At 60.2% G+C, this 21,509-nt stretch overlaps 1 protein-coding gene across 48 annotated transcripts in view; it reads left to right on the top strand.

Moving 5' to 3' along the window:
• OBSCN (obscurin, cytoskeletal calmodulin and titin-interacting RhoGEF) overlaps window positions 1–21,509 on the top strand; it is a 198,606-nt gene that overhangs the window by 167,031 nt on the left and 10,066 nt on the right. For 45 of the 48 annotated variants that reach the window (XM_058740572.1, XM_058740604.1, XM_058740654.1 and 42 more), the window contains 18 exons: window positions 80–253; window positions 861–1,017; window positions 1,266–1,382; window positions 1,479–1,643; window positions 2,285–2,443; window positions 2,554–2,731; window positions 3,163–3,276; window positions 8,172–8,339; window positions 8,551–8,653; window positions 8,815–8,944; window positions 9,933–10,041; window positions 17,524–17,808; window positions 18,729–18,825; window positions 19,066–19,187; window positions 19,740–19,852; window positions 20,001–20,169; window positions 20,319–20,400; window positions 21,139–21,339. In XM_058740572.1, the coding sequence (XP_058596555.1) occupies window positions 80–253; window positions 861–1,017; window positions 1,266–1,382; window positions 1,479–1,643; window positions 2,285–2,443; window positions 2,554–2,731; window positions 3,163–3,276; window positions 8,172–8,339; window positions 8,551–8,653; window positions 8,815–8,944; window positions 9,933–10,041; window positions 17,524–17,808; window positions 18,729–18,825; window positions 19,066–19,187; window positions 19,740–19,852; window positions 20,001–20,169; window positions 20,319–20,400; window positions 21,139–21,339 (2,643 nt within the window). Of the gene's footprint in view, window positions 1–79; window positions 254–860; window positions 1,018–1,265; window positions 1,383–1,478; window positions 1,644–2,284; window positions 2,444–2,553; window positions 2,732–3,162; window positions 3,277–8,171; window positions 8,340–8,550; window positions 8,654–8,814; window positions 8,945–9,932; window positions 10,042–12,950; window positions 12,994–14,716; window positions 16,419–17,523; window positions 17,809–18,728; window positions 18,826–19,065; window positions 19,188–19,739; window positions 19,853–20,000; window positions 20,170–20,318; window positions 20,401–21,138; window positions 21,340–21,509 lie in introns of those variants that run through there. The other 3 variants (XM_058740774.1, XM_058740780.1, XR_009264959.1) reach the window with 3 other exon arrangements.

Raw genomic sequence — 21,509 nt, forward strand, 5'->3', positions numbered from 1 at the left:
CGGTGGGCTGCATGGGAGGAGGAAGCTGCCTGCCCCCCTCAGGAGCTCCTGGGTCTCTCCTCACCCCATCCCCTCCCAGCTCCATCATCCAGGAGCTGCTGAGCTCTGAGCAGGCCTTTGTGGGCAAGCTGCAGTTCCTGCAAAGCCACCACATGCAGCACCTGGACCACTGCCCCCATGTACCTGCGGCTGTGGCCTCCCAGAAGGCTGTCATCTTTCGAAACGTGCAGGACATCAGCCATTTCCACAGCAGGTGGGTGGGTAGGCAGGCCCCACGGCTGCTCCGGAGCCCCCAGGTGTGCACACAGACACGTGCACATGGGCCAGCCAGGCATGCACAAAGGTACAAGCACACGTGACAGTCACAAGTGCACAAAGACGAATGCATGCATATCAGTGATGCACCTGCACACATGCACACATGCTCACGCATGCCTGAGAGAACTTCACTGACTGGGTTTACCCACTGGCGCACCACACCCCTGTTTACGGGCACAGATGTCCCTAGGAACACAGGCATGTGTACCTGGCTCGCCCACAGAAGCGCCTGTAGTATCCTTGCCTGCTGCCAGCACCCATATGTGAGAACGCTCCAGAAACTTCTCCAAACACATGAGAGGCACGTCCCACGGCATGCACTTCTGTGTACACAGATACAGGCGTGCATACCTGCATTCAGACGCACACTCTGACACGTGTGGGCATGCATGTGTACACGATACACACACGTCATGTGTGCAGATGTGGATGCCCTCACACACCGCACCTGCAGCCTCCCCAGCCCAGACCTGGGCAGCAGCCTGTTTCTCCCCCAGCCTGAGGGCTCGCCATCCCCCTGACCACTGTCCCCTGTTCTGCAGCTTCCAGAGGGAGCTGCAGCAGTGTGACACAGATGACGATGTGGCCATGTGCTTCATCAAGAACCAGGCGGCCTTTGAGAAGTACCTGGAGTTCCTGGTAGGCCGCGTACAAGCCGAGTCTGCGGTGGTCAGCACAGCAGTGCAGGAGTTCTACAAGGTGCCCCCCAGCCCGTGCCTCATAGTTTTCTGAGAAAAGCAGGGTCCCTGAAGCTCTGGGCTCAGCTTCAGAGGGTGACACCGCAGGGGGCAGGAGGAGGGTGTGAGGCCCACTGGAGGGAGGAGCAGTGCATGCGTATACACATGTGCATGTACCCCACGCCCCAGCCCTTCAGCTTTCTGCCCTGGTAACACTGGCCATCGGGGGTGCACATGTGTGTCCCCAACCCCGTGCTGCGGTTCCCACAGAAATACACGGAAGACGTGCTGTCAGCCTTAGACCCCTCGCAGCCACCACTGCCGCCCCTGCAGCACTTCCTAGAACAGCCTGTGGAGCGGGTCCAGCAGTACCAGGCCCTGCTCAAGGTACAGGGTCGCCGTGTGGCCACCCTCCCTGGCCTTGGTGGGCGGTCGGGCAGTCGGGCAGGCGGTGGGGCTCGGGCCTGACGCCTTCTCCCCCAGGAGCTGATCCGCAACAAGGCGAGAAACAGGCAGAACTGCGCGCTGTTGGAGCAGGCGTATGCCGTGGTGTCGGCCCTGCCGCAGCGCGCTGAGAACCAACTGCACGTGTCGCTCATGGAGAACTACCCGGGCACCCTGCAGGCCCTGGGCGAGCCCATCCGCCAGGTGCTGGGCGCGGTGGAGGGCCTGGTGGGGCCACGTGGGTGGGGGGAATGGGGCACGGTGGAGGGCCTGGTGCGGAGCTATATGGGTGCGGGGTGTGGGGTGCTGTGGAAGGCCTGGGCAGGGCCATCGGGTGCGGGGTGTGGGGCATGGTGGAGGGCCTGACAGGGCCATGTGGGCACCGGGTGCAGGGCAGGGTGGAGGGCCTGACGGGGCCACATGGGTGCGGGGTAGAGGACACGGTGGAGGGCCTGGCGGAGCTATGTGGGTGCGGGGTGCGGGGTGCTGGGTGCTGGGCACGGTGGAGGGCCTGGCGGGGCCACGTGGGTGGGGGGAATGGGGCACGGTGGAGGGCCTGGTGCGGGGCCATGTGGGTACGGGGTGTGGGGTGCTGTGGAGGGCCTGGGCAGGGCCATCGGGTGCGGGGTGTGGGGCATGGTGGAGGGCCTGACAGGGCCATGTGGGCGCCGGGTGCAGGGCAGGGTGGAGGACCTGACGGGGCCACATGGGTGCGGGGTAGAGGACACGGTGGAGGGCCTGATGGAGCTATGTGGGTGCGGGGTGCTGGGTGCTGGGCACGGTGGAGGGCCTGGGCGGGGCCACGTGGGCGCCAGGTACCGAGCTGAGAGCTGAATGCTCCCCAGGGCCACTTCATCGTGTGGGAGGGGGCGCCGGGTGCACGGATGCCCTGGAAGGGCCACCATCGGCATGTCTTCCTGTTCCGCCACCACCTGGTGGTCTGCAAGCCGAGACGGGATTCCCGCACCGACACCTTCAGCTATGTCTTCCGGAACATGATGAAGGTTTGCGGGTGCCCATGGAGCCCGAGTGGGGCAGAGGGGGGTGCCGGCTGGGCAGGGGGTGTGGAGTCCTGCTTCCAGACGATCAGCCTGCATCCTGCCTCCCCCCACAGCTGAGCAGCATCGACCTGAATGACCAGGTGGAGGGTGACGACCGCGCCTTCGAGGTTTGGCACGAGCGAGAGGACTCTGTGCGCAAGTATCTGCTGCAGGCGCGGACGGTCATCACCAAGAATTCCTGGGTGAAGGAGATCTGCGGCATCCAGCAGCGCCTGGCCCTGCCCGTGTGGCGTGAGTGTACTGGCCATGGCAGTGCTGCCAGATTGGGAGCCTGAGCCTGACCTGAGTACAGGAAGCCTCGGGGTTCACACAGCCCCCCACCCCAGCACAAGACAGGCACCCAGACTGTTAGGGACGTGAAGGACCTGGCAACCCCAGGTGGGCTTCCCCACCTAGGACAGGAGAGAGGATCCCCTTTCTCCACGGTTCTTTGTTACCCACCCAGCTTGCCTCACTCACCCTGACTCCCATCGGACCCAGGTCCTGGATGGAAGGTTGCAGGGGGTGGTGTCCATAACAATCTCACTCTTTGACCTTGAGGCTTCTGGCTGTGCCAGGGACGCACCAAGGACTTGGGGGGGGGGCTATCCCACCCACCAAGTGCTCAAAGCCTGTGTGTGTGTTGTGTGTGTGTGTGTGTGTGTGTGCACGCGTGCACCTAGAACCCCCAGATTTCGAAGAGGAGCTGGCAGACTGCACAGCCGAGCTGGGTGAGACTGTCAAGCTGGCCTGCCGTGTGACAGGCACACCCAAGCCCATCGTCAGCTGGTACAAAGGTAGGCCCCTGGGGCTCAAGGGATGTTGATCCTGCACCAGGAAGAGGCGCTGGGAGGGAATCCATCCCAGGCAGGGGCTGGTGCGGGGCCATGTGGGTACGGGGTGTGGGGTGCTGTGGAGGGCCTGGGCAGGGCCATCGGGTGCGGGGTGTGGGGCATGGTGGAGGGGCAGCCTGCTGGGGGGCTGGGCACAATCACCGCCAGCCTGGGTGGGTGCGTGGGTGGACGAGGTGGGACAGAGGCAGAGGGCGTGCACCCATGATCCCGACACAGTGATCCTACCCACCCCAAACTCACTCCTTAGCTCTCCGAGGGCTCACACCCTGTCCCAGGCACCAGGCCCTGCCAAGGGGTGCTGGTCATCTAGGGGAGGAGACAGATGGCAAACCAGGAGACAAACATGTGGCATGAAGGCAACACGGCCAGCTAGAGAAATGAGGCAGAGGGGGCAGCTGGCAGGCCTCCCTGGTGAACATTCAGGAGCTCTGGGTGGGCAACCAGGAGGCCAGGAGCAGGGAGAGGGCACTGAGGCTGGCTCTGTGGTCAGGGTCCCCAGGAATACCCCCACTTCTGGCATCAGCTGCACTTTGGGGGTCTCTAGGAGCACCTCCACTTCTGACACTGGCTGTATTCTGGGGGTCCATGGGACCACCCCCACTTCTGACACCAGATGCAGCTTGGGGGTCCCATGACCACTCCCACCTCTGGCACAAGCTGTAGTCTGGGGTCTCTGGAACCACCCCCACTCTGGCATCAGCTGCAGCTTGGGGGTCCCCGGGGACCACCCCCACTTCTGGCATCAGCTTCACTTTGGGGGTCCCCATGACCACCCCCACTTCTGACACTGGCTGTATTCTGGGGGTCCCCAGGGACCACCCCCACTTCTGGCATCAGCTGCACATTGGGGGTCCCCATGACCATCCCCACTTCTGACACCGGCTGTATTCTGGGGGTCCCCGGGACCAGCCCACTTCTGGCATCAAATTCACTTTGGGGGGGGTCACGACCAGCTTTGGATTCAATGAATCACCTGAAGGACTCACAGAACTCAGCAGAACATTCCGCTCAGGGTGTGCTTTATTGCAGGAAAGGGAAAAGCAACATGGGGAAGGGTCCCAGGGTCCCCCCACCCAGTATACATGCAGATTGCATGTTGCTCCCACATGCATGCGTGGCAGCACTCAGTCTGGCCCTTTGGGGACATCCCTCTGAGCCTTGTGGCTTGTGGCCTTGTGTCCAGGGTCTCTGTTCGGGGTCACTCATGCAGGCACAGGTGTCCTGTCACGGCCCCTGCAGAGGTCAAGCTAATGACATGTGACCTTAAGCCCCAGCCCTAAACCACAGTGTAGTACAGCCATCTGACATGGTCCAAGGCCCCCAGGTAAACTGAGACACTCTCACTGTGGGTCACTTGGGCTGGCAGGCAGGTCTCCAAGTCCTCAGTTCAGTCTGAATAACCAAGTCCAGTCCCAGTTTTGGGGAGCTGTCCCAGGGGCAGGCCCTCGGGTTGAGCAGCCAGGGGCACTGGTTTGTCCTTCATGGCTGAGGATGGGGCTAGAGCGGATACTGGTGGTGTTGCTGGGACACAAGAGGGGCCTTCCCCGTGTCCTGCAGTCAGAGCCACAGGCTGAAGCTGGGGGACACAGGGACTGGTTCCCGTCAGCAGTTTGGGAGAGCGGCCCCAAGGTCGTCTTCTGGAGGGAGGCCCCGCAGCCACCTCGTCCTGGGGTCTGAGGAGGTTCATCCCCAGCTGCCTCCCCTGCACAGAACCTGGGAGGGTACCTGTCCGTCCTGCTGTCCCCTCATGGCCAGACCTTTGACCTGTGAGGACAGGTTCATACCCTCCATCCTGGGAGGGACAGAGTGGTTCATACAGTTTCCTGGAAGCAAGAACGAACCCCTGGGGCCACCTGTTTTGGCCAGGCTGCCTCCAGGAGGGTGTGCTGGCCGGGGCCCACATCCAAGGGGAAAGGGGGACGTGCCACCCAGGAGTGGACAGTGAGTGCTCTGGAGGGGATAACTTGGCTGGGGATAGCTGTGTCCAATGACCAGACTGCCTCCCCAAGGGGTGGATGGAGGAGGTGGGGGCAGCCAGATGGTCAGCCCGTGTTGACACATGCTGTCACAATACACGCAGCGCACACAGTCATGTGGTAGGGACAGAGCTTCTGTGACCCAAAGCAGCGTCACGGCAGGAAACCCCACCGGTAGCTGACGGAGACACTGATTTGCCAGGATAGGGAGTCGGCCCCCAGCCTGGCCTCTGAGCGGTGTCCCATGCAAGAACCTCACCTCGTTCACCGCCCCAAGGAGGGGTCTTCAACTGACTGGTCTGTAGCCTCTCTGGCTGTGTCTTTTGCAACAGCTCAAGGCTGGTGGGCACATAGCAGCCTTCACTGGGAAGAGCATCGCCAGTGGAGCCACACAGTTGGCTCTGAGCTCTGCCCATGGAACTGGGACCCGGCTCCCCACCATGTGGCCTGGACCGCTGCTGCGCTCACTGCATAGCCTGGGTCTCCCCCTGAGCTGGATGATGGGGCGGGGGAGGGGGAATTGGAGGGAAGGTCCCCTAAGAGGTTCTGTCCCAGTACATGAGTCTGTAGGTGGGGGTCCCCTTTGTAGGCGTCGAAGAGGTAAAGGTTGGTTATTGCAGTGGAGGAACTCAGCGTGGGGAGACTTCTGACTTGCCAGCCAGCAGAACGGCAGAATGTCATGGGTGGACGCTTCCCATGTTAGGAGCAGGCAGAGAGGGGCAAGTGCTGACCCACCCATAGGGGCCACATGTCCAGAATGGAGGGCCCCGGACACGAATCAGAGACCTCGCCTCAAGAATGTGGAGAGGTCCTAGTGCCTGAGTGCCTGAGGGTGGAAGAGCAGGATCCATTGCTCTGCACGGGGGATCCCCTTACAGCCGGCCTGTCTACACCTACTGGAGCCATAGGAGCAGTTGCCTTTGACCAGCCACCTGCTCCCTCTGGTGGCTGCTGCCACCTCTGCGCCTGGCGAGTACACACTGGAATGTCCCCTCCCCACATTCCCTCTGGCCCGGGAACTCCATACCGCAAACATTGGGTCCAGAGGTAGAAGTTGCAGCCACAGAACTCTGACTTGGCCTCAAGGTGACATTCAAGTCCCGTGAGTGGATGCAGGTGCTGTGAAAATCCTACCTCTCCCTGCCTGGGGTCTCTGGGCACAGGGGACCAAGGCTCACCTGTCAGGTCAGGGTGGAGGAGCAGGAAGACACAACACACTTCCGCAGCTCAGTAATGTCCCGCATTTGGGGCTCACCCAAAACTCCGTCTGGAGCAGCGTCTCTGCGAATACTGTTTTGGCTTCGGGGATGTTGACTTAGCAGCCACGTCACATCACCGCCCGAGGCTCTGTGCCCCTTGGTTGGCTGGGGACCCCCCGCAAGGTGGTGACCTTGCTGATGGGGCTCCTTCTGGCCCAGAGCAGCAGTCACATCCCAGCCTTTCTCAGGGCCACCTGTCAGAATGCTCCTATAGCCCTCCACTCACCTCCGCCTCCTCCAGCCTGTCACAACATTATGGATGCCATGCAGGTTCCACCAGCCCACAGGACGGGCATCAAAGGCTCCCTGTGGGGACATGGCTCCTCTGCTGTCATCCGAAGGAGTCCTTCACAAACTTCCGGTGCCTGGCCTCCCAGCCCAGGTGCTGGCCCTCCTGCCTTCTGCCCATCCAGACTTGGTGACTGCACCCAGCATGGGGTCTCGTGTTTGTTAGGAAGCCAGTCAACGTCAGGCGTCAGGAGGGAGCGTGTCAGCCAAAGCACCACCCAGAGATCTGCTGTTGACCCTGCTTCTCGGTGCCCAGACTGCAGCCTCCGGCCCCACGGCTCTTCCTCCACAGGCCACGGCGGCGGGGGGAGGGGGGGGCGGGGAAGGGGCGGGGGGTGGTTTCCTGCCCAGTGGACCTCATGCTGTCTGCCACCGACTCCACAGACCTGTCATGGGTCCTGTTACCTGGCCCAGCGGGGCCTTCTGTTTATCTTCTTCCTCCTCTCGCTTCTGGAACACCTCGTCCCTGACCGTGTCCCTTCTTGTCACCGAAGCATGAAGGGTCTGGGGTGTTTCCCCGCTTGGAAACCATGAGGCCAGCCAGATACAGATAGAAAACAAGGCCCTCTGGCTGGAGCCACATATGCCAGTCCCCACGTTTGGGGGCCAGATGTTAGCTGCAGGAAGTGGGTTGCCCCCTCAGGGGAGACACCTCAGGTTCTAGGAGACGCTGGACTTCTATGGGGCTACTAGCAGGCCTGCCTGTGTCCTCTTCCCCAAAGTGACTGGGTCACTTGACGTGGCTTAAAAACAGTTGGCACGGGTTCCTCTGAGTTAGGGGTCATGATGCTGCTTATGAACTATTTAAACAGCTTCATTCGGCACATACAAGGTCCCCTGTGAAGTTTTAGGTATTTGTGGAGGACACAGTTCCTTGCGGGGAAAGATGCACCTCTCCTGGCCTCCACGCAGGGGAGAATCGCATGATAGCTGGAGACGTTCAGTTGGGTAGTGATGAGGGACATGGGCAGTGTCTGAGCGTGTCTGTTGGGTGGGGTCCCGGGGAGTAACGGAATCAATGGGCAGATGAGTGAAGGTCTGCATGCCAGAATGGGACATCATCTGTTGGGGCCAGGCCCCTCTGCCCGGCCCCTACTTCTAGCTAGGAGCCTACTTTGCAAGGCTGCACAGGGGACATGGAGGTCTGGGGAAGGAAATGGCACTCTGGATCAGCTTGGCCAGCCAGGCTCCCCACCAGGGGTCCATGCTCCAGAAGTGCTCCTCCATCGCTGCCCCATGACTGCAACCCCCCAGGCAGGCCAGCCTCCTGTCCCCAGCAGGGTCCCCTCCATGACAGCCCTGCCTTCCTTTCCAGACGGGAAGCCAGTGGAAGTGGACCCTCACCACATCCTCATCGAGGACCCCGATGGCTCATGTGCCCTCATTCTGGACAACCTGACTGGCGTGGACTCCGGCCAGTACATGTGCTTCGCGGCCAGTGCTGCTGGCAATGCCAGCACCCTAGGCAAGATACTGGTGCAAGGTGAGCCTTGGGAGGGAGGCTGGGGTGTGGGGCATCTGGACCCTGCTCTACCTTGGGGACTCAATGGGGGGCACAGGCCTGCGGGTGGGGCTGATGGTGGCCATGTGGATTCCGACCACATCTGGGGAACTCACTGGTGGAGTAGGGTCCCTCTCCATCATGGTGTCTCTCTCTATATCTCTTCCCCTTCCACCACTCGGTGGCCCCACAGTACCCCCACGGTTTGTGAAAAAGGTCCGGGCAGTGCCCTTTGTGGAGGGAGAGGACGTTCAGGTCACCTGTACCATCGAAGGTGCCCCACACCCCCAGATCAGGTAGGCCAGGCAGCGTGGGGGCTGGGACAGGGTCTGCTGGACGCTGGCAAAGTGTGGGTGGGCTCCATGTGCAAGCCCAGACTGCAGGGCGTGGGCGAGAGGAGGGTCTCAAGTTGGGGAGGCTGGGGTGGCTCTGCCTCACACTGTAGGGTTGGCCATAGGTGGTACAAGGACGGGGCCCTGCTGACACCCAGCGGCAAATACCGAACCCTGAACGAGCCCCGCAGTGGCCTGCTGGTGTTGGAGATCTTGGCGGCCAACAAGGAGGACCTGGGCCACTATGAGTGCGAGGTGACATGGGCAGACATAAGGGCAGCTGAGGGGACTAGCTTGGGGCCTCCCATCACCCAGTGTCCCTGATGAGGGAGGGACCCCGGCTCCCCATCACCCAGTGTCCCTGAACCATGATGAGGGAGGGACCACAACCCCCTATCACCCAGTGTCCCTGATGAGGGAGGGACCCTGACCCACCATCACCCAGTGTCCCTAAACCATGATGAGGGCAGAATCCTAGTCCCCCATCACCCAGTGCCCCTGATGAGGGAGGGATCCTGGTCCCCCATCACCCAGTGTCCCTGATGAGGGAGGGACCCCAACCGACCATCACCAAGTGTCCCTGAACCATGATGAAGACAGAACCCTAGCCCCCCATTACCCAGTGCCCCTGATGATGGAGCGATCCCTGGCCCACGATCACCCAGTATCCCCAGTGAAGGAGGGGATCTCTGGCCCACCATCCAGTGTCCATGACAGGGGACAGGGACCCAGATGGGAACCCTGGGTGGCATCCTCTTTTCTCCCAAAGCCACTTGCCCACCTGCAGGGCCGGGGGTGGTCTGTGGATGGTGTGTGCAGGCTGTGGCTCTTCCTGGCTACCAGCCCCCTCTGTGTGGCTGCTGTTGGCAGCCTAGGTGGGGCCTGGCCCCTATGGGGGTTCCTGTGGGAACACACAGACCTGAGCCAGCTCTGGACCCATACTGTCTGATTCAGTCACTACTGGCCACATGCAATTTGAATTGAAATCAATAAGTTACCTGTAGGTAAAGATTCAGTTCCATGCAAGTGCTTGGGCCCATATGGCCACCACACTGAAGTGTGTAGACAGTGTCCCCAGTGCCTAGGAAACCCTGGGCAATGCTGGGTCTGTGTGGGAACCCTTTCTTTGGTGATAGGCTCTATGCCTCTGGGACACAGCCAGGGAGGGCCCCCACTACAAACAACCTGCATGGTCCCCAGGGAGCCGCAGGCTCTAAGCAGGCTCCTGCCATCTGCCCTGCAGTTGGTGAACCGGCTGGGCTCTGCGAGGGGCGGGGCAGAGCTGTGCATGCAGAGCCCAGCTGTGCGAGCCCGGGAACAACGTCGCAGAGAGCAGCTTGCAGCTGTGGAAGGTGAGTGCTGTGGGGCTGGGCTTTTCCCACCAGCTTTTCCAATCAAGGTGTGCTTCTTGGAGGAGGGACAGTGAGGGCCAAGGAGGGGTCTGGCTGGGAGAGGAGGGGATGCAGAGACCGTGGAGCTAGGGCTGGGTCCCAGCGCCCTACTGGGGCAGCATGAGGTGAGCCATGAGCCCAGAGCTTCAGCAAGGCTGAAGGGCTGCCCTGGGGGTGGCATCTTCCTCACCATCTCTGGGGCAGTAATGAGTGCGTAGAAAGGTCCTATCTGGGGCAGGCAGGCTGCTGGACAGTAGCCAGCCAGGCCTCGTGATAGGTGGCAGCAACATTAGGTAGGACAGCTTTGCCGTGTGCAGAGCACAGGGCTGCCGGGTCTCAGCTTGGCTCCCAGGAGAGGGAGTGGTGTTGGGGTTGGGTTGTTCATGGGAAAAACAGAATGTCGTGGCTCTGCCTCCCTAACCTGGCCGGGGGTGGCCCCTGGGGTCCTGAGATGTGTCTCACTAGGGGGAGATGTGCTTTGGGGTGGGAGGTGAAGGGTGGGTGGCAGGGGACCTCACGCCTCCACTCATGCCTGGGTCCAAGATCCCAGCTGGGCCCAGCCCAAGAATGGCTGGGATGGGGAGGGTGGCAACTGGAATCTGTTCTGGGCCTGCTCAGTCCCAGAGAGCAGCCTGATGGGGCAGGGTGCAGCCCGAGGGACAGCTTCTCCCAGTGCAAGTATCCCCACCTATAAGGTGGTAAGTCTTCTGTTCCTGGAGGCATACAAGCAGAGGCTTGACTAATACCTGGTGGGGCTTCAGCTCCCACAGTAGGAAGGGCTGGAATACATGTCCTCCCAACTTCTGAATGTTGGCTTCTGTGATGCCTTGGGCTACTGGATCCAGTCCTTCCTGGGGCCCCATGCCTGGGCGCCTCTGTCTATCTAGACCCTCCTACAGTCAGCCTACTTGGCACCTGAACTTTGGCCTCACAGCCTTTGAGACCCTCCACAGACATCACAGAGAGGGCAGGGGTCCTTGTTCCTGCCCCCAAGAGGATCCTGTGATGTCTGCAGGCACCTGCACTTCCTGCAGTGTAGCATCTTATGTAGGGGAGGTGCTGCATAGGGACTTCAGTGCTCCCTCTCAGGCTGGCAACAAGCATGTCCTACAGAGGCATTCACTTCATTGTCATGATGGGTCACTTTCTGTCAACGTCCGACGGCTGTGGAGTCTGGAAGAGGGGCAGCCTCCTGGTGCCTCACATCCAAGAAGGCGGGTTCTCACAGACCCAGGATTGGAGCCCAGCGCCTACTGCTTCCTAACCCTATCCTGCTGCTTCATCTTTAACCTGGTGGCTCTATGGCCAGCACGGCCCTGGCCAGCCTTGTGGGGTGGGTGCTGCCCCCTCGCTTGTGGAACCGCACTGGGCCAGGAGCCTTGCTTCGCACGGCTGCACCTCTCCAATAGCTGCCAGTACTCACTGGAGCTTAGGGCCCATCAGGTGGCTGGCCAGTTCAGGAACAAAAGCACCAGGCAGCCAAAACATGTCCTGACTACCACCCCATAGAGCAGCAGGAGGGGACCCCAGTCATGGGGGGGGGGTGAGGAGAGGAGTTCTGCACACAGGGTCCAGTCTTCAGGTGGCAAACAGGCTGGCTCTCTCTGGCCCCAACTTAATCCTCACACACAGGGCATGTTGGTGCATCCCATTCTTTCTCCCAGGGGGCTTCCCTCTCCAGGAGGCAGCTAGCACAAACACACACATGTACATACATACATGCATGTGTGCATGCACATGCTTGTGTGCACACATATACACAAATAAATGAGGCTCCCAAGGGCCATACGGATACAACTGGTACATTTAATTCATGTGCATCCAATCGGAGACAAGTTTAAAATACTCTTGGTCATCTAAAAGGAAAATCCTTTTTCTATATGGCACTGTAGCAAAGCCTGAAATCCCACACACGAAGCCAGGGTGCTGTGTGCCCCAGGCCATGCCACTTGACTTTTTTGAGCATCCCACTCAGCTTTGTCCCTAGAATGGCAAAAGGGACTGTTGAGACCTAAGGGTACTGGTAGCCGCTGACTGCCTGCTGTCCAGCAGGGTGTGGTTGGGAGGGGGCATCTCTGTGGCAAACCTGGCCCTTCCCAGAAGTTGCAGAGGAAGAGACCTTGAGACAGGTTGGAATAGGTGCTGCTTGGTCCCAGATGAGTCCTATCCTGTCTCTGGGACTCTGATCCTCCATCTGCTGGCTCCAGAGGGGTAGAAAGGTAGGGTAATCAAGGCAGTTGAATTTGTAGGTAGCTTCTATGAGGAGACCTAAGTTTCTTTACTCACTTGGAGCTCAGGACCCTGTCCAGGCATTTCTGGTTGCTCCTGATGGGATTTTCATGGCCTCACGCTACAAAGCTCATATGTGCCACCTCCCTGGAGAGATGCCTTTGTTCTTTAGGATTTTTTATAAAACAGGCACCAGCCATCCCAGTCGCAGTTTGATTCCCATGAGCCATTCCTTTCCCCACTCCTAGCCTTCAGTTTTTGTCTGAGCAGTGGGACCTTAGGTTTGACAAACTCACAGGGCTCCCTGGGCACATGAGCTGAAGAAAGAGCTGGAATTTCTGTGTGGACTGCCTAGGTGGGGCCCCTACTCTTCCTACGGTCCCTGAAAGACCCTCATTTCCTCATGTTAGACACATTTGATGTTCTACTTTCTTATCCCCCAGACACTCAAATAAGGCTCTGTCATCTCCATTTCAAAGATGACAACTGAGGCTTCAAGCTAAGACAAATAGGCCAGGCAGGGCTTGGATCCAGTGCTCCTAAGCCGAGCAGGTTACTACACGGCCATGCCATTCAAACAGCTCAGCTCCAGAGCGCTGTCTGATCTGTAACCCTGGCTATTCCGACTGTTTTCTTTGTAGTCACTGAGCAGGAGACTAAAGTCCCCAAGAAAACCATCATCATGTAAGTGCAGGCGTGTTCCTAACTTTCCTTCTGACTGCAGTGCCCCCTGCATGCCCACTAACCCACCTGGACCTTGCCCGTGTGGCCCGGCCACCTGCTTGTCTGACTACCATATGGCTTTTGCTCACCACGCAGACTGCCAGCACTTTGCAGAAGCTCCAGAGGGGACCCACATTCCCCTGGGGTCTTGACTACCTTCACACTTCACAGCTCTCTCTTACAGGGCCTCCATGGCTCCATTGTTTCCGCTGGGTAGACTTACTCTGTATACTTCACAGCAGCACACCCAGCTTGGACCCAGAATCACACCAGTTAGTTTGGAGCCGGGACTGAGAGCTGTTTCCCACAGTGGGTCAGAGGCAGAATTCTACTCAAAACCCTAGAATCTAGGACATTTCTGTCCAACAGAGCTTTCTGTGATGTTGGAAGTATTCTCTATGTTGCACACTACAAGAGCATCCACTAGCCATATGTGGCTGCCAAGTATTTCAAATGTGTCAAGTGTAACTGAAGAACTGAATGCTAGATTTTAGTTATTCTCATTAACTTGCATTTAATTAAAATAGTGTAACCCTAGTGGGCAGCACAGCTCTAGGTCCCTTACATGTCTCCAAGCCCAACCCTAGCATTAGGGAGATGGGGAAACTCACGTTCAGGGAAGAGGCTTGCTCAGGGTGTCTCATGATTGGAAGCCAACGGATAACCCATTTCCTCGGTGCCACGCCCGCCATCTCTTTCTTTGGTGCCTTCAAGGCTGGGGTTGTTGCTACTTAAATTACACAAGAGGTTTGGAGCTGAGTGAAACCACAGAAGACAGAATTGGTTTTGACCTGGATGATCGGGGAGGACTTCCACTAGAGGGTGTGTGCAGGTGGAGATTGTGGAAAAGCTTGCAAAAGCCAGGAGGCAAGAAAAACTGGTCTAAGACCAGATGGCTGGGAAACTCTGGTTGGTCCCCATGGACCTATGACCTCCTCAAGGGGCCTGAAGTTGTCCAAGTTATGGAGAATCTTATCATCAGACATTTGGTGAGATCCTGGGTTAACCCTTCCTCGACTTCCTCCCTCCTCCCCCAAGGCACGTTGCTGCCCCACAATACATGGGGTAGTAGTAAGTACCCCATCCCTGGAGCTATGTGACTGTGTCTGAGCTTTATACAGATTAACTCTACATTTCATCCATGAAAGGAGCATCTCTATTATTTACATGTTATGGATGGCTCCTGCTCTCTGAGGGCTCACTGGGGTAACCCACATGATATAAAGCATAAGGCACTGGTGGGATGGACAAGGAAGGCCATATGGCTATGTCCCTGCATACCTTCCCATTAACTGCACAAAAAGCACTGGGATCTCCGAAGTGAGATGGTCATAAATGGAGGAGAGACTAGCACACAGAGACATTGTAAACCAGTCTCAGTCCGGGGTTTTGAGGCACCTTGTAATGTGGCATGGCCCTCCCCTAATGCCTCAACTCTTGTTTTGAGATATGCACACTAGAGTTTGAGGTTAGCCAGATGGGGCTTTGTGCTTTGTTTCCTTGGTTCTCTGTAGGTTCCAGAGGTTGGGCTCAAGCACATGTGTAGGAGTTTGTGCAGTGTCACCACTTGCTTGTGAGGACACTAACCCTATCACTCATGTGGCCCCTGCATGTGCTGATGGTGCGGGCACTGAGCAAGGCTGCAGGTCTCTGTGCACATTTCCTCTTGGCCCTCTCCCCGCAGAGAGGAGACCATCACCACCGTGGTGAAGAGCCCCCGTGGCCGGCGCCGGTCCCCCAACAAGTCCCCTTCCCGCTCACCTTCTCGCCGCACTGCCAGCCCACCCAGGCCAGGCCAGTTGGCCCCCGAGGTGCTCTACTCACTGGGGGCCAGCCAGCCTCGAAAGCCTGAGGTGGAACCAGGCTGGAGGCCCACTGTGCCCACGCTGTACGTGACAGAGCCTGAGTCCCACACGCCGGCCCTGCCCCAGGGCACGAGGCCCCAACCCAAGTGGGTAGAGGTCGAGGAGACTATTGAAGTCCAGGTGAAGAAGACGGGCTCCAGGGGTGCATCTCCTGCCAGAGAGGCACCCGACAGCTCCACAGGGCTCCTCTTCACGATGTCAGGTGGGACACCCACAGGAGACCCCAATGCAAACAATTCCAACAACAAGTTACTGGCTCAGGAGCCCCAGGCCCAGGGCAGAACCATAGTCAGTGCTGGAGAGCCTCTCACCTTCTGCATGGACGCTGGGCCAGAGGAGACCCCTGAACCTTTCCCTCCCCAAGCAGCTGAAGAAGAGGCTCCCCTGGAGGAGATGGAGGAAGGAGGTGCCCTCCTGATAGAGGAGCCTCAGGGCACCAACAGCCTTTGGAGCCGTGACCCCAAGGTCCTCACACACGACGGCCGAGTGCTGACGCTGGCTGACCTGGAGGATTACGTGCCCCGGGAGGGGGAGACCTTCGGCTGTCATGGCCCAGTGCCCAGCCCTTCTGATGACCCACCCTGCGAGGTCTCTGTGCTTCAGAGAGAGATCAGTGAGCCCACTGTGGGGCAGCCTGTCCTGCTCAATGTGGGGCGTCCCCTGGGCCCACGAGGCCCATCCAGCTTTTTCAGTCACCGGGAAGTGTCTCCGTCAGGGCCTCAAGTCCTTGGCCCCAGTGGAGTCTCCTTCTGTGTGCAGGAGTTGCGGGCTGGGGGTGCTACCTCCTGGAAGCCATCCTTCTGCACCCAGGTCCAGCGGTCTGCAGACAGTGGCCAGAGCAGTTTCAAAACAGAGGTTTCCACCCAGACAGTCAGCTTTGGGACAGTGGGTGAGACAGTCACTCTGCACATCCACCCAGATGGGGACAAGGCCCCCAGCCCCTCCCAGGGTTGAGGCCATAAGCGTCAGGGGCTTGGCTGTCAGGCACCCTGATGCAGCCAGTGTGGCTGTGTGGAGGAAGCCAGTGCCCCATGGATATGTGTGCTCTGATCCTCCCCTCCACTCTCCAAGAACTCAGGGCTGGAGCCTGCCTGCCCCTTCTACCCCAGGCACTTGCTACCTCACAAGGCCTGGTCTGGCTGAGGACACTGCATACAGATCTGGAGTCTCAGAAAGTACAGAAGCCTCTGAAGAGTACAGGCTGGAGAGACTCATGGACTGCAGCTCTGGGCTCAGGGCTCTAGACATAAGTCAGGGACACTGTATCTGTCTGGCCATGTTCACAAGGCTGGGATGTCAGGTTTGTCCTGTCTGCTCCAGGCTAGGGTCCTGGTCTTCCTCTCAGGTGGGGGCTCCCCAGCCGCATCTTCACCATGAACATTTGTCTTGGCCTCTGGGAGGCCTGTGCGGGGCACAGCCTTGCAGGCCCTCCTGAGCCTTTCTGCAGGGTGGACCAGGGTCTGTGCATGGGAAGTGGCCCATCAGATGGCCCCGATGATGATAATAAACTGGTTCCCTGCACTGTGTCTTCTCTGCTTTCTTGCTTCTCTGCCTGGTGGCTCCGGCGACTTGTTGGGGAGGGCCTTCTATGCCTGGCCCTGGGGACCACCAGTAGCAGCCCTTGGTGGGCACCTGACACCAGCCTGTGGGTTCTGGCCCATCCTAGGCTCCCTGGGTGGAGGGCGTGACAGCTTGCCGGTGTAGCTTGCTCACATAGGCTGTGTGGCTGGTGACAGGTGCTACCTTGTGACAAGACTAGTGGTCATTCCCATCCCTCTGGAGGCTGAGCAGCCCTCCCTACCTTCTGTGCCTGGGGAGTTGTTGGTGAGATGGGCACAGAGGCTGTGATGTGTTCGGGGTCTGTTGACCTCCTTGGACTGGGGAAGGATGAGACGCGTGTCCCAGTGCCGTTGAGGGCACACAGACAGCAGACTGACAGTCGCTTCTCCAGCTTGGAGAGTCTGAGGATACAGAAGATGAACAAGAGAAAAAGTCTGGGGTGAGGGGAGAGCTCCAGGCGGGGGGACCTGCTGGGAATGGAGTGGTAGGCATCCCTGGGCATGTGTGAGGCTGTGGTGTGACCATAGGAAGAATGGCCCCCAGGTGGGGGAGGAAAATGTACCAGGAGCTAGAGGCAGGGAGCCAACAAGGGTACAGTGGCCTCAGTGGGGCTAGGCTGCAAGTGGAGGGGAGGCCGCTGCCATGCATGGCTGGCCTGGGAGGGCAGGAAGGACCCCTTGGCCCCTGACAGCATCAGGCTGTTCCCAGGCTTCCCTAGAGTGTGGGGCTGGGTTCCCTTGGGCCTGGGTGGCCCAGTACCCTGGGGTCTGGAGTGGACCATGGTGTGGAGGCCAGTCCCAGGGTGAAGGTATGGGATGAACTGAGACTGAGGGGGAGGACCAAGACAGAGGCCAGGTGTCCAGACCCACCTGTGCCCAGAGGAGCCCCCATTTTCAAAAGTCCTGGGCTCACTGCCTTGAGTGTGTGGTGGGTCAGATTGGTGGGAAGGGCAGCTTGGAGTCAGCTCACTGGGGCAGCCTCTGAGGACTGGGACAAGGTTTCTGGAGCCCTCTTCTTGGGCCTAGGCCATGCCTCACCCCTACACGCTGACCCGCCTCTCCCACAGATGCTGCCGCCCCTCCCCCAGTTGCCCTGGAGCCAGCAGACAAGGAGATCACGTCTGTTCCAAGGACACTGGTGTGCCCCGAGGCTCCAGGACCCTCCACAGGGGACCACGCTGGCCCCATCCCTGGCCCTGGGGGGCCACCCAAACTCCAGGAGGCTGGCCCCAAACTCCTAGGCCCGGAGGTTGCAGATGCATCTGGTGAGGCCCAGTGGCCTCAGGCTGACCACAAAGTGCCACCTGCTCTCAGGGTCCCCCCTGTGCTGGCTTCAACCTTGGCCACCCCAGGTATCCATCCTATTCAGGTGAATGGGAAGAGCCCTGGGGACCCTGACATCCCAATGGCCCCATGCACTGGGGGATCTGGACAAGGCCCACTTTAGCTCAGCCTCAGGCTCCCCAACTGTGAAGCTATAGGCAGGGGGTGGGTGCTGGGAGATTCTTCCTACCCTGAGTACATCTGTCCTGGAAGCCAGAGGCTTTGGTGGTTAGCCCTGGGCACAGAGCCTGAGTGCCCTGTGCTTCTGGGTAGGTGAGAAGGAGGGGGGGGAGGAGGGGGGGAAGAGGAGGAGTGGGAGGAGGGAGGAGAAGAAAAAGGAGGGAGGAGGAGGTGAGGGAGGAGATGGAGAGGAGGAGGAGGAGGAGGGAGGGGGAAGAAGAAGAGAGAGGAGGAAGAAGAGAGAAGAGAGAGGAGGAGATGGAGGAGGGAGGAAGGGGAAGGAGGAGGGAGGAAGACAGAGGAGGGGAGGGAGGAGGAGAGGGAGGAGAAGGAGGAAGAAAGGAGGAGGAGGGAGAGGGAGGAGGAAGGAGAGGAGAGGTAGACCCCCTCACCACCACCCTGGCCTGATGAGAGCCCCCCCAGGGATGTTGCCTTGGGGCCCCTCCCCCCCAGAAGCTGCTGCACCTGGCTGTCAGAATGGCCCTTGTCTGGGTAGCTGGGACCCTGTCGTGTGGCTGATGGCCCAGGCCAGAAGCTAGGACAGGAAGGTGCATTGGCTTCTGGGCTCTGTGGGGAGGTCAGGACCCCTGGGTTTGGAGGAGGGTAGTCCCTGTCTGTTCTTACCCACAGGGGCCCTGCGCTCCCACAGTCCCTCCTCCGCCTTGTGCTCCCACTCTCTGGGCCTGCAGGATGACATGGGGACACATAGTGAGGGGCAGTCCCAGCTCCATCCCAAGCGCCCTCTCACTAAGCCCCTGTCTCCTACCAGCTGAGCCTCAGAAGGTGCCAGAGCCTCTCCCCCAGGAGGGCCAGGAGCAGGACTTGGGGGCCCATGCTGAGGCCCAGGGACGCACTGTGCCCATCCGGTAACCTGCTTGGCGTGCTGGGTGGGGGCAGTTCATGAGGGGACATCCCAGGGTCAGGGCACAGAGGAGAGACTGCTCTCAGGGTGAGGGGTGGAGCCCTCACCTCACCCGGGGCTGGGTCCCCTCTTTGTGCATCCCATCTCTAAAAGTCTGCTGTAGTGCAGTGGGGAGGAGGCAGAGCCGCCCACACTCCAGGGGTGTAGGAGAAGAGCAGACACTCATCCAGCTCCATGACCACAGGATGGAGGGTACAGCCTGGCCGGGAGCAGGAGCAGTGGACCTATGGGACATCCACAGCCAGGTGTTCATGGAGACCACGCATCGGACATACGTGTACCAGGCCAGCGACACGGGTGCCACAAGTAGGCGGGGGCTTAGTGGGTCATGTCTGTGTGTGCTCCCAGTGCCCTGGACCAGGGGAGGGACACTCGTGCAGAGGAACCTGCAGAGCCACCTGGCCTGTCCCAGCCTTGCTGGGGCGGGGCAGGGGTGGGGAGCTCTCTGCCCGTGTCCCCCCAGGGAGAGGTGAGGGCTGTCACCTGGGAGGGTTGAGGGGCTGAAGGTAGTGAACTGTTTGCTGGGGGCCACCTTCTCCAGCAGGCGTCAACATGCTCTGCACGCCCTGCCCTTGGACAGCTAGGAGAGACAGAGGCTCGTGGGAAGGAGGCACTTCCTGACCATCAGGGGCCTGGGCAGAGTCAGGAGGGGGGCGCCCCCATTAGGGAGGCAGGTGGGCTCTTGTTGCCCCAGGGCGTATCACAAGGCTTGGGGGTATCAGGACAGGCGTGGGTGGGTGGTCAATGCTGGCCCACTGTAGGGGGGCAGTCTCTGACTGCAAGGCCCAGCTCCAAGACTCAATGTGGGCTGATGACACAGCCTGGACCTCTCTCCATGGGCTCCCTCCTGCACCCCAGGGCCCCCATCCATGCAGGTCACCATCGAAGACGTGCAGGCACAGAGGGGCAGCACCGCGCAGTTCCAAGCGGTCATCGAGGGCAACCCGCAGCCCACAGTGACCTGGTACCGGGTAGGGACAGGCACCGGGCTGGGGGCCGGGACTGGCGAGTGTGTAGCATTCCCACCCGCCAGCAAAGCACTTGCAGTAGGGCGGGGGAGGGATAGAGTCCATACCCCCCGGTTGGGCTGACAGCTGCCCCGCCCGCCTGTGCCCCCAGGATGATGCCCAGGTGGTGGACGGCGCCAGGCTCAGCCAGCAGCGGGAAGGGACTACCTACTCCCTGGTGCTAAGGGACGTGACCCAGCAGGACGCAGGCGTCTACACCTGCCTGGCCCAAAACGCTGGTGGCCAGGTGCTGTGTAAAGCGGAGCTGGTGGTCCACGGGGGTGAGTCCAGGGAACCCTCCTCGAGGGCATGGGACGGGGGTGGTCTGCGGCCTCTCTCAGGCTCCAGCATAGGCCGTCCAGCACAGACACGCTCCAGTTGGGGGTAAGTGGACATAGTTACACCTACGACTCCCGCTCTTCGACTACAGGAGACAGCGATCCTGACACTGAGAAGCAAAGCTATCGAAGGAAGCTGCACTCTTTCTATGAGGTCAAGGAGGAAATTGGAAGGTATTGTTCACAAACGCAGCCCCAGGAGAGGGCCGCTCCTCGACACCCCCGCGTCCCAGAGCCCCTTCCCCCCACTCTCCGCCCTGAGAGCCCCCAGCACCTCCTGGAACCCCTGCGCCCCCGGGGACCCCTGAATCCCTGGAATTCCATCCCTCAGCCCCCGCCTTCCAGAGCTCTTTCCTCCCAGTCTCCGCCCCCGGAACCCCCAGGATCCTGGAAACCCTGCGACCCGGGAACCCCTGCGCCCCAGGAACCCCACCCTCCACGGAGCACCTGCCTTCTCCCCGGGAGCCCCCAGCACCCCTGGAATCCTTGGTCCCCGGGGACCCTTGCGTCCCCTGAACTCTGCCCCTCAACCTCCACCTCCCAGAGCCCCTTCCTTCAAGTCCCCGCCCCCAGCCCCCCGGGAGCCCCAGCTTCCCGGCACCCCGCCCCCACGGAGCACCAGCTTTCTCCAGGGAGCCCCCAGTATCCCCTGGAACCCCTGCGCCTCGGGACCCCGCCGTCCACGAAGCACCCTCCTTTCCCGCCCCCCTGTTCTCCGGAAATTCCGCCTCTCAGGAGCTCCACCCCTCCCGCTGACCCAATGGCACGGGCACCCCCACCCAGAACCCAGTCCCCCAGAAACCTCCTTCCCTGGAGGACCCTCGTGAGCACTGCTCTCCGGAGCTCCACCGCTCCTCCAACCCCGTCCTGGGGAACCAGCGCGCGCCCCCAGCGTGGCTCCCCTCCTCCCAGGGGCGTGTTCGGTTTCGTGAAGAGGGTGCAGCACAAGGGAAACCAGATGTTCTGCGCGGCCAAGTTCATCCCCCTGCGGAGCAGGACGCGCACTCAGGCGTACCGCGAGAGGGACATCCTGGCCACGCTCAGCCACCCGCTGGTCACAGGGCTGCTTGACCAGTTTGAGACCCGGAAGACCCTGATCCTTGTCCTGGAGCTGTATCCCACAGCCAGGCCAGAGAAAAGGGGCGCGCACGCAGACCCTTGGCAGGCATAGGTCCGAGGGCCCCAGCAGGGCCTGTTCTGCTATTCCTGGACACAGCCCTGGCCTTGTAGCTCGAGGTCCATTGGCTCAGGAATTTTGGCAGAGCTGTGTCACAGGGTCCAAG

The sequence above is a fragment of the Neofelis nebulosa genome, chromosome 1 (genome assembly GCF_028018385.1).
Source record: "Neofelis nebulosa isolate mNeoNeb1 chromosome 1, mNeoNeb1.pri, whole genome shotgun sequence".
Classification (NCBI taxonomy): Eukaryota; Metazoa; Chordata; class Mammalia; order Carnivora; family Felidae; genus Neofelis; species Neofelis nebulosa.